Genomic DNA, 12,896 nt, shown 5'->3' with positions numbered 1-12,896 from the left:
GCTGGGCCGGCTGGCCCAGTGGGGGGGTCTGCTTCTCTTTTTTTTGTTAGTTTTTTTTTTGTATTTTCTTTTTTGTTATTTATTATCCTTTTCTGTTTTAATTCGTTCATCATTGTATTTTAGTTTTGTAAAGTACAAAAATGATCCCTAAATTGGTAATAGGAATTATACCACTGCCACAATTAACTTGGCAACTAAATATTTTAGTTTGTAATAGTTTATCATTTTAAAAGCATTTAAATAATTGTTTTTGCTACTGTTTAAATCGTTTTTAGAGTATTTGAACATTTTATAAAAGTGTGGTTCCAATGCCATAATTACTTATGTATTATTTGGCTCACTCTGAACATTATAGTTTTAATTTTTGAAAACCGATGTTGTTTGCCTGATTTTTAATTTGAATTTGAAATGATTTTGAACTAACGCGAGATTATCAACAGTAATCGGAGTGACGTGGCATCGTTAACGTGGGATTACTGTAGCCTAATTATCCGGGCGTCACACTCTTGAAGATCCATTTATTCTGAATGGCTCACCGATCATCGGGCAAGTCAATCAAAGTCCATACTTTGTTCTCATACATGGATCCCATCTCAGATTTCATGGCCTTAAGCCATTTTGCGGAATCTGGGCTCATCATCGCTTCCTCATAGTTCGTAGGTTCGTCATGGTCTAGTAACATGACTTTCAGAACAGGATTACCGTACCACTCTGGTGCGGAACGTACTCTGGTTAACCTACGAGGTTCGGTAGTAACTTGATCTGAAGTTTCATGATCATCATCATTAACTTGCTCAGTAATTGGTGTAGGCATCACTGGAACTGATTTCTGTGGTGAACTACTTTCCAATTCGGGAGAAGGTACAATTACCTCATCAAGTTCTACTTTCCTCCCACTCACTTTTTTTAAGAGAAACTCCTTCTCTAGAAAGGATTCACTCTTAGCAACAAAGATCTTGCCTTTCGGATCTGTGATAGAAGGTGTACCCAACAGTTCCTTTTGGGTATCCTATGAAGACGCACTTCTCCGATTTGGGTTTGAGCTTATCAGGTTGAAACTTTTTCACATAAGCATCGCAACCCCAAATTTTAAGAAACGATAGCATAGTTTCTTGCTAAACCACAGTTCATACGGTGTCATCTCAACGGATTTCTAGACGGTGCCCTATTTAACGTGAATGTAGCTGTCTCTATTGCATAACCCCAAAATGATAGTGTTAAATCGGTAAGAGACATCATAGATCGCACCATATCTAATAAAGTACGGTCACAATGTTTGGACACACCATTACACTGTGGTGTTCCAGATGTCGTGAGTTGCGAAACTATTCCACATTGTTTCAAATGAAGACCAAACTCATAACTCAAATATCCACTTCCACGATCAGATCGTAGAAACTTTATTTTCTTGTTACGATGATTTTCTACTTCACTCTGAAATTCTTTGAACTTTTCAAATATTTCAGACTTATGTTTCATCAAGTAGATATACCCATATATGCTCAAATTATTTGTGGAGGTCAGAAAATAACGATACCCGCCGCGAGCCTCAGCACTCATAGGACCGCATACATTAGTATGTATTATTTCCAATAAGTCAGTTGCTCGCTCCATTGTTCCAGAGAACGGAGTCTTAGTCATCTTGCCCATGAGGCATGGTTCACAAGCATCAAGTGATTCATAATCAATTGATTCCAAAAGTCCTTCAGCATGGAGTTTCTTCATGCGCTTTACACCAATATGACCTAAACAGCAGTGCCACATATAAGTTGCACTATCATTATTAACTTTCCATCTTTTGGCTTCAATATTATGAATATGTGTGTCATTACGATCGAGATTCAATAAACCATTTATATTGAGTGAATGACCATAGAAGGTTTTATTCATGTAAATAGAATAACAATTATTCTTTGACTAAAATGAATAACCTTATTGCAATAAACATAATCCAATCATATTATGCTCAACGCAAACACCAAATAACATTTTATTTAGGTTCAACACTAATCCCGAAGGTATAGGGAGTGTGCGATGGTGATCTTATCAACCTTGGAATCACTTCCAACTCACATCATCACCTCGCCCTTAACTAGTCTCTATTTATTTTGCAACTCCCATTTCGAGCTACTACTCTTAGCAACTGTACCAGTATCAAATACTGAGGGGTTGCTATAAACACTAGTAAAGTACACATCAATAACATGTATATCAAATATACTTTTGTTCACTTTGCCATCCTTCTTATTCCCCAAGTATCTAGGGCAGTTCCACTTCCAGTGACCATTTCCTTTGCAGTAGAGCATTCAGTTGAAGGCTTGGGTCTATCTTTGGGCTTCTTCATGGGAGCAGCAACTTGCTTGTTATTCTTCTTTGAAGTTCCTCTTTCTTTCCCTTTGCCCTTTTCTTGAAACTAGTGGTCTTGTTAACCATCAAGATTTGATGCTATTTCTTGATTTCTACCTTCGCCGATTTAAGCATCGCGAAGAGCTTGGGAATTACTTTCGTCATCCCTTGCATATTATAGTTCATCACTAAGTTCTAGTAACTTTGGTGATAGTGACTAGAGAACTTTGTCAATTACTATATTATCTGGAAGATTAACTCCCACTTGATTCAAGCAATTGTAGTCCCCGGACAATCTGAGCACATGCTCACTGGTTGAGCTATTCTCCTCCATCTTGTAGGCAAAGTACTATCAGAGGTCTCCTACCTCTCGACACGGGCATGAGTATGAAATACCAATTTCAACTCTTAGAACATCTTATATGTTCCGTGGCATTCAAGATGTTTTTGAAGTCCCGGTTCTAAGCTGTAAAGTATGGTGCACTAAACTATCAAGTAGTCATCATACCGAGCTTTGCCAAACATTCATAACGTCTGCATCTGCTCCTGCAATAGGTGTGTCACCTAGCGGTGCATCAAGGACGTATTACTTCTGTGTAGCAATGAGGATAATCCTCATATCACGGAGCTAGTACGCATCATTGCTACTAACATCTTTCAACATAGTTTTCTCTAGGAACATATCATAAATAAAATGGGGAGACTATACGCGAGCAATTGATCTACAACATAGATATGTAAATACTATCAGGACTAAGTTCATGATAAATTTAAGTTCAATTAATCATATTACTTAAGAACTCCCACTTAGATAGACATCTCTCTAATCATCTAAGTGATCACGTGATCCATATCAACTAAACCATGTCCGATCATCACGTGAGATGGAGTAGTTTTCAATGGTGAACATCACTATGTTGATCATATCTACTATATGATTCACGCTCGATCTTTCGGTCTCAATGTTCCGAGGCCATATCTTCATATGCTAGGCTCGTCAAGTTTAACCCTGAGTATTCTGCATGTGCAAAACGGGCTTGCACCCGTTGTATGTGAACGTAGAGCTTATGACACCCGATCATCACATGGTGTCTCGGCACGACGAACTGTCGCAACGGTGCATACTCAGGGAGAACACTTATACCTTGAAATTTAGTGAGAGATCATCTTACAATGCTACCGCCATACTAAGCAAAATAAGAAGCATAAAAGATAAAAATCACATGTAATCAAAATATGTGACATGATATGGCCATCATCATCTTGTGCCTTTTATCTCCATCTCCAAAGTACCATCATGATCTCCATCATCACTGGCGTGACACCATGATCTCCATCATCTTGATCTTTATCAATGTGTCGTCACATGGTCGTCTCGCCAACTATTGCTTTTGCAACTATTGCTATCGCACAGCAATAAAGTAAAGCAATTACATGGCACTTGCATCTTATGCAATAATGAGACAACCATAAGGCTCCTGCCAGTTGCCGATAACTTTAACAAAACATGATCATCTTATACAAAAATTTATATCTCATCACGTCTTGACCATATCACATCACAACATGCCCTGCAAAAACAAGTTAGACGTCCTCTACTTTGTTGTTGCAAATTTTACATGGCTGCTACGGGCTGAGTAAGAACCGTTCTTACCTACGCATCGAAAACCACAACGCGGTATAGTGATGGCTTTTTGATCTTCAGAAAAAACCCTATTCATTGAATCCGATTCAACTAAAGTTGGATAAACTGACACCCACTAGCCACCTGTGTGCGAAACACGTCGGTAGAACTAGTCTCGCGTAAGCATACGCGTAATGTCGGTCTGGGCCGCTTCATCCAACAATACCGCTAAATCAAGAAACAACTAGTGACCGCAAGCAATATGTATGTACCCACTCCCACAACTCCTTTGTGTTCTACTCGTGCATATAACATCTACGCATAGACCTGGCTCTGATACCACTATTGGGGAACGCAGTAATTTTAAAAAATTACCTACGCACACGCAAGATCCATCTAGGTGTTGCATAGCAACAAGAGGGGAGAGTGTGTCTACGTACCCTCGTAGACCGAAAGCGGAAGCGTTTATCAACGCGGTTGATGTAGTCGTACACCTTCACGATCCGTCCCGATCAAGTACCGAAAGTACGGCACCTCCGTGTTCAGCACACGTTCAGCTCGATGACGTCCTCGCCTTCTTGATCCAGCAAGAGGGGCGAAGTAGTAGATGAGTTCTGGCAGCACGACGACGTGATGACAGTGTTGGTGAAGAACAATCTCCGCAGAGCTTCACCTAAGCACTACGAAAACTATGACGAAGGATAAACTAGAGGGGGCGGGGTTGCCGGCACACGGCTTGGTGTTTCTTGATGTGTCTTGGTTGCTAGACCTACCCTCTATTTATATGTTGAGCCTTGGGGTTGAAACTTGGAGTAAAAGCCTACACAAAGTCGGTTTCACCCAAAAGGCAAGAGTCCTTCTCGGACTCAAGGACCAGACGTCAGGGTTCCCGACGTCTGGACCCAAACGCCAGGGACCCTGTCGTCTGGCCCCTGGACTCCGCAAAACTTCCTTTTGCTCTTTCCAAAAACCTTGTGGGCTTTCCCCTTTGGCCCAAATAAAGTGTTCTCGTACCCAAACATTTCGGGAAACATCCGGGACCCCTTCCGGTGAATTCCGGAACCCTTCTGAAGACCAAACACTATTATCCCATATATCAATCTTTATCTCCGGACTATTCCAGAGTTCCTCGTCATGTCCGTGATCTCATCCGGGACTCCGAACAACATTCGGTCACCAACATACATAACTCATATAATACTATATCGTCAACAAACGTTAAGCGTGCGGACCCTACGGGTTCGAGAACTATGTAGACATGACCGAGACATCTCTCTGGTCAATAACCAATAGCGGAACCTGGATGCCCATATTGGCTCCCACATATTCTATGAAGATCTTTATCGTTCGAACCGCATAACAACATATGTTGTTCCCTTTGTCATCGGTTTGTTACTTGCCCGAAATTCGATCGTCGGTATCTCAATACCAGTTCAATCTCGTTACCGGCAAGTCTCTTTACTCATTCCGTAATGCATCATCCCGCAACTAACTCATTAGTCACATTGCTTGCAAGGCTCATAGTGATGTGCATTACCGAGAGGGCCCAGAGATACCTCTCCGATAGACGGAGTGACAAATCCTAATCTCGATCTATGTCAACTCAACAAACACCATCGGAGACACCTGTAGAGCATCTTTATAATCACCCAGTTACGTTGTGACGTTTGATAGCACACAAGGTGTTCCTCCGGTATTGCATAATCTCATAGTCATAGGAACATGTATAAGTCATGAAGAAAGCAGTAGCAATAAAACTGAACGATGATTATGCTAAGCTAACGGATGGGTTTTGTCCATCACATCATTCTCTAATGATGTGATCCCGTTCATCAAATGACAACAAATGTCCATGGCTAGGAAACTTAACCATATTTGATTAACGAGCTAGTCAAGTGAAGGCATACTAGGGACACTCTATTTGTCTATGTATTCACACATGTACTAAGTTTCCGGTTAATACAATTCTAGCATGAATAATAAACATTTATCATGATATAAGAAAATATAAATAACAACTTTATTATTGCCTCTAGGGCATATTTCCTTCAAGGAGGACAGGTGATCATATACCCGTTGCTCTGTTAGAGTGGTCGATATAGTTAATTATGTAGGTGGTCTTCGAAGGCGTCTTCTGGCGGAGTGAATGATGTTGCTTCGCGTCTTGGTCCTCTAGCTCCTCCCATTGGCGAATGATTTCATCAAACTTCATGTATTGGTCCAGAATTAGCATCGGGCTTCTTTACGACGAGCCATCTCCAAGTGCAAGAGAAAGGTGACATGATTGATCCTGTGGTTAATTTTAATTTCTGTAGGGATGACCTTTTCTTCCTAGATTGGTCGACTTTACTGGTGTATGGGTTTTGCCTTTTCTAAGAAAAACTTGAATTCACACTTGTATTTATGAGTGAATTAATACTGGTGGCATCATCGACACATAAAAGTTTGAATAAATAATTCCTACAAATGTGACGAGTCACATTTTTCATTTCCCTCGAAATAAAAGAAAAAAGGACTCGCTGGGTGGCGGCGGCCTCGGATCTATCCCATGGCCGGGTGGAGCAAGGTGGCTTCTGGTCTGAGATCATCGACTCAGGGCAGCGGGAGCCTCGAATTTGGGCGACTCGGCGGCGGCGGCCAGAGAGGTCTACCTCCGTCCTGGTTTACTAGTCCTCTTTATATTTCGTGTCATATTTTAACCATGAATTTAACTAACAAAACGTAAGTTATATATAACAAAAATAATATCATTGGAAAGTGCATTCAAATACGAATCTAACAACATAATTTTTTTGTGAAATGCATTAACATTTCTGCTAGTCAAATCTATGGTCAAAATTTGACATAAATACAAAAGAGGCCAATAAACCAAGACAAATGTAGTAGGACGACTAGGGGCGGCGGATGCAGCCGCAATGGTGGATCTCAGCTTCCCGTCCACCAATTAGCGGAAGGATTAATTCTTCAGTGGTACAAAATCTTCGAAATCTACTTGTGTTGCATCTTCCATGTGTTTTATCGGATGTTTGTTTATCTACAAAACCTTCCACTCTCCCTAAAAAACCAAGGATTTGGATGATTTCAAAATTTCCATACAAATACAACCCTTGAAAATGTTGAGATATGTTCTTACACATGCTCACCGCCAGTGGCGGATCCAGGACCCATGCCGGTGGGGCCTAGGCCTGGGGCATGAGGATGATTTACTTTGTTGACCGCGGCTTATTGAGCACTGTAGCTGCACTGTAGCGCCTGGGCCTGGGCTTGGCCCAATCCTGGGTCCGCCCCTGCTCACCGCCTAAAGGAGATACAAAAGAAATATTCTAAATGGCAGAAAAATCTTGAGATTTTGAAATCTAAATCATGTACTCACTCCGTCTCAAAATAAGTGTTTCAACTTTAATACAGTTTTGTACTAAAGCTAATACATAGTTGAGACACTTATTTTGAGACGGAGGATATGTATTTTCCGTTATGTTTCGGATTGTATCTCGATAGGTGTGTGTTCTCTAGTGTAAAAAATGTTCTTATATTATGAAACGGGGAGTCTCATTGTTTGATTAATTAATAAAGCCGACATTCTGTAAAGAAACCTTTCAGCAGGGGTGTATTCGTAAAAGTTTTGCATTACCGGCTTGGGTCCCAATAATTTGTATCCATAGGTTGGTCAAACAACTCAAACCATACGAAGCAAGCAATCCCCACACCGCTAGAGCTACAGCTTCCACCGGCGTCAAAACACCAATTATTGCCCCGGCGACTCGACGTACGGCGGCCGGCGGAGTGCAGACCTACGGCTGTGCGGTGGCGTGGGCAGTTGGGGAAGAGTACCCTGTCCTTGCTCCCCACACGACACCGCTCCCCGACCCCGGGGGCGTTGACCGAGCTCTGAGCTGAGGCGAGGCGGCCGGCGGAGTGCAGATGGCGGCGGCTCTCGGCGCGGCGGCCACGCTCCTCGGCAAGGTTTTCACGATGCTGTCCGCCGCCCCGGTGGCGGCGTACGTGGACAGCCTCGAGCTCGGCCACAACTCGGAGCAGATCAAGGCCAAGCTCGCGCACACGCGAGGCCTGCTGCACAACGCCCAGGCCCAGGTGAGCCACGTCGTCGACAACCCTGGACTGCAGGAGCTGCTGCCGGCGCTGAGCAGGAACGCCGACCAGGCGGAGGACCTGCTGGATGAGCTCCACTACTTCCAGATCCATGACAGGCTCCACGCCACCAACTACGCCGCCACCCAGGCCAATTTTCTCCGTCATGCTCGCAATGCTCTCCGCCACACTGCCACCAGCAGCTGGGCCGCATGCTTTTCTTGTTCCTCTGCACAAGATGATAGTGATTCTACCAGTGGGGATGATGAGTTACGTTTCCACCGAGTGATCTTCTCCAGAAAATTCAAATCGGTGTTACAGGACATGCAGACGCACTGTGATTCCGTCTCTGATTTGCTTGGCAATATCCCAAGCAACAGCATGCCAGTTGCTGTACACCGGCCGCAGATTGGATCCACAATTATACAAGATACATTGTATGGCAGGAGACACACTTTTGAGGAAACTGTCAACCGTATCACTACACAGATTGAGACTGTTTCTGTTCTTCCTATAGTTGGTCCAGGGGGTATTGGAAAAACAACTTTTGCCCAACATCTGTATAATGATGGAAGGACTGAAGAGCACTTCCAAGTCAGGGTCTGGGTGTGTGTATCCACTGATTTCGATGTGCTGAAGCTCACCAGGGAGATCCTTGCCTGCATACCTGCAACTGAAGAAGGAGGAAGCAGCAGTGTTGCAAATGAAACAACCAATTTAGATCATCTTCAGAGATCCATTGTGCGCCGTCTCAAGTCCAAGAGGTTTCTAATTGTCTTGGACGACATATGGAAATGTGACGGTGTGGATCAGTGGAGAACCCTGTTAGCTCCCTTCACAAAGGGGGAAACCAAAGGAAGCATGCTACTTGTCACAACTCGATTCCCAAAGCTAGCAAAAATGATGGAAACAATTGATCCACTAGAGCTGCTAGGTTTGGAGTCTAATGACTTCTTCACATTCTTTGAAGCATGTATATTTGGTGAAGACAACAAGCCAGAGCATTTCGAAGATGAGTTAGCTGGTATTGCACAAAAAATTGCAGACAAGCTAAAGGGTTCCCCGTTGGCAGCCAAAACAGTTGGTAGACTATTGCACAAGGACCTTTCTCAGAAACATTGGAATGGAGTTCTTGAAAAGCATCAGTGGCTAAAGCAGCAAAATAATAATGATATCATGCCATCTTTAAAAATTAGCTATGATTGCCTCCCTTTTGATCTGAAGAAATGTTTTTCCTATTGTGGCCTTTTCCCTGAAGATCATTGGTTTACTTCTTCAGAAATCAATCATTTTTGGGTTGCAGTAGGCATCATAGACTCTAATCACCAAGCTGATAGGAATTACTTGGAAGAACTAGTCGACAATGGTTTTCTCATGAAGAAGAAAAAGTATTATTTGGATGATCAATACAAACAAAAGAAGGAATTTGATTGCTATGTAATGCATGATTTAATGCATGAGCTATCTAAGAGTGTTTCTGCACAAGAATGCCTCAATATAAGTGGCTTTGATTTCAGAGTTGATGCCATCCCGCAATCTGTTCGACACTTATCTATCAACATAGAAGACAGATATGATGCAAATTTTGAGCAAGAAATGTGTAAACTAAGGGAGAGGATACACATTGCTAATCTGCGGACTTTGATGATTTTCAGAGGATATGAAGAAAGAATCGCCAAGATTTTGAAAGATAGCTTCAAGGAAATAAACAGTCTGCGTGTCCTATTTATAGTGGTGAAGTCGGCACAATCTTTTCCATATAGGTTTTCAAAACTTATCCACCTCCAGTACCTCAAAATTAGTTTATCTCTCGATGGTGACTGGGAAATGAGTTTACCTAGTACACTATCAAGATTTTATCACTTGAAATTCTTGGACCTTGATCGTTGGCGTGATAGTTCTGATTTGCCTGAAGACTTTAGCCACCTTGAGAATTTACATGATTTCCGTGCTAAAAGTGAACTCCACTCCAATATTCACAATGTTGGAAAGATGAAGCATCTGCAGGAGCTAAAAGAATTCCATGTCAAGAAGGAGAGCAAGGGATTTGAACTGTCAGAACTTGGGCCATTGACAGAGCTTGAAGGAGGACTGACTGTACGTGGTCTTGAACACGTGGCAACCAAGGAGGAAGCTACTGCAGCCAAACTGATGTTGAAAAGGAATCTGAACCAGTTGGAATTACTCTGGGACAGAGATCAACCAACTACAGATGCTGGTATTCTTGATGCTCTTCAACCACACTCTAATCTTAGAGTACTTACAATTGTAAATCATGGTGGTACCGTTGGTCCTCGTTGGTTGTGTCTTGAGATATGGTTAACAAGTTTAGAGACTCTCATTCTAGAAGGCATATCTTGGAGCACCCTTCCACCTTTTGGGAAGCTACCAAATCTCAAGGGACTCAAACTGAAGAGAATTTCTGGAATGCATCAGTTTGGGTCTCGATGTGGTGGTGCTCCAGGGAAATGTTTTATGCGCTTGAAGACAGTTGAGTTTTATGAGATGCCAGAACTTGCTGAATGGGTTGTGCTACCTAATTGCCATTCCTTTCCAAGTCTTGAAGAAATCAATTGCATCGATTGTCCCAATCTCCATGTGATGCCCTTGTCGGAGGTATCTTGCACCAATTTGCGCAGACTTGAAGTTTGTGACTGCCCCAAGATGTCTCTGCCCTCCATGCCTCACACCTCCACACTGACAGATTTGGAGGTTAATAGATGTGATTCAGAATGGTTGTGTTATGATGGAAAGAAATTGGTTGTTAGAGAGTATGGCGGTGCTTTGGCCTCCCACAATCTGGATAAAGTAGAAGATATTGATATTGCAAATGCATCGTGCATATCATTGACAGACATCGCAAAGCTTAAATCCCTAACAAACCTGACTATCGAAAGATGCGACGGTTTGTTCCGTCAAGAACTGGATGGCAGTATTGTCTTCCATTCAGTTAAGAGTCTCAAATTAGATGTATCTCATCTTGCCAGCAAATCATCATCTTCAAAAGTGTTAAACTGTTTCCCAGCTCTCTCTGTGTTGGTGATAGTTGGCTATGAGAAATGTGTAATGCAGTTCCCATCATCCAGCTCACTGCAGGAACTTACCTTAAAAAAGTGTAAGGGCCTGGTTCTTGTGCCAATAGAGAATGGAGGAGGAATTCAGGAGGGCAACTCATTGCTCCAATCATTAACAATAGAGGACTGTGGCAAACTGTTCTGTCGGTGGCCCATGGGCATGGGAGAATCAGAGACCATTTACCCTTTCCCTGCTTCCCTGAGGGTACTTGATGTTGACAAAGAGCCAAGCATGAAGTCAATGGCTCTGCTCTCAAACCTCACATCTCTCACCACTCTAAGGCTAAAAGAGTGCAGTAATTTAACAGTGGACGGATTCAATCCTCTCATCGCAGCCAACCTCATACAACTGGAAGTGAGTAGGTGCAACACCTTTGCAGCAGATATGCTCTCAGAGGTGGCCTCTCAGAGGGCCAAATTATTATTGCCTGCGGGTTACATCTCTAGATTGGAGAAACTCAATGTGGATAACATCTGTGGATTGCTTGTTGCTCCTATTTGCAACCTCCTCGCCCCGGCCCTCCACACACTTGTATTCGAGGATAATAGGATCATGGAAAGCTTCACGGAGGAGCAAGAGAAAGCGCTGCAGCTCCTCACCTCCCTCCAGAATCTAACATTTTTCAGATGCAGTGTTCTGCAGTCCCTTCCTCAAGGGTTGCATCGCCTTTCTTCTCTCAAGGAGTTACGTGTCCTTTGGTGTGTAGAAATCCGATCCATGCCCAAGGAGGGCCTCCCGGTTTCGCTGAGAGAACTACATATGATTGGTTCCAGCGCTGAGGTAAACAAGCAAATTGAGAAAATCAAAAGAACCAACCCAGATTTATCCGTCATGGATAAGTACACCAAAGGTAACACTTGTCGCCTCCCTATTTTGTTTTTCTATTTCGGAAGCGAGGTTTGTTCGCCATCCATATTTCTGCTGCATCTTATATTAACTTGTCAAATCTTACAGACTAGCAGGTTCCACTCCCACCACTGTTGCAATCAATCTTTTATGCACACATTAATCAGCAGATGCGAGATACAACCGACTCTTCATTCTGCAACGCTACGCTAGCTGTTAACTCTTCATTCTGCTACATGATCGATATTTCTCTGCAACTCAACTCAATCTGCCGGTTATGGTTAGTACCTCCAGAACCAAATTTCTGATCCTTAATTTATGACTGCATTCATAGCGCAAAGCAACCACTTTTGCATGCTTATTATTTATCTTTCTCCTGCTTGCTTTCTCTAGTTTATAATATGTATGTGCTTAATTTATGACTACATTCACAGCCCAACACACGCCTCTTTTCATCCACTTCTTTTTGTACCCCTTTTCTGCTAGTAGAATTGAGATTGATACAGCACCGTTTATGCGTGCATTTTCTTCGTCAGGCTTCTGTTCTCCCTATGTATGTGAAATCAAAAAGGGCATGCGAGACATCACTCACTCACTTGGTACCGATCAAGAAGAAGTCTTGAGTGGTAGCTGCAAGAAGTGAGGCTGGAATCATGGAATTATCAGGCTTGTCCTCCTTTTTCGCATGAAGCAGCAGGAATTTAACTGTTGGCGAAGAGGAGGTATTTAACTGGTGTTTCTTAAAAATAAGATCTATTTCTTTTCTTACCATGAATGAATGAATCAAGTGCCTCTTTCTTGAATCCTTTCCTTTGACAGGATGCTGCTGTTTGTAAAAAAGCACCTGATATGTCTTGGTGGTGCATTTATTTTACAGAATGGTATGGATTCCTACTATCTTGAAGTGAAATTGAAA

The 12,896-nt window shown here is 42.5% G+C and overlaps 1 protein-coding gene across 1 annotated transcript; it reads left to right on the top strand.

The window, feature by feature from the left end:
- Positions 1-7,648: 7,648 nt before the first annotated feature.
- Positions 7,649-12,544, top strand: LOC123156299 (putative disease resistance protein RGA3). Its single transcript, XM_044574435.1, has 3 exons — positions 7,649-11,984; positions 12,089-12,260; positions 12,517-12,544. The coding sequence occupies exons 1-2, from the start codon at positions 7,892-7,894 to the stop codon at positions 12,091-12,093; spliced, it is 4,098 nt and encodes a 1,365-aa protein (XP_044430370.1). The 5' UTR covers positions 7,649-7,891; the 3' UTR covers positions 12,094-12,260; positions 12,517-12,544.
- The last annotated feature ends 352 nt before the right edge of the window (positions 12,545-12,896 follow it).

The sequence above is a fragment of the Triticum aestivum genome, chromosome 7B (assembly GCF_018294505.1).
Source record: "Triticum aestivum cultivar Chinese Spring chromosome 7B, IWGSC CS RefSeq v2.1, whole genome shotgun sequence".
Taxonomy (NCBI): domain Eukaryota; kingdom Viridiplantae; phylum Streptophyta; class Magnoliopsida; order Poales; family Poaceae; genus Triticum; species Triticum aestivum.
This window is presented reverse-complemented; position numbering and strand designations above follow the sequence as displayed.

What these genes read in the sequence shown, in the direction of transcription:
- LOC123156299 (XM_044574435.1), top strand. Translation starts at nt 7,892, where the DNA reads ATGGCGGCGGCTCTCGGCGCGGCGGCCACGCTCCTCGGCAAGGTTTTC.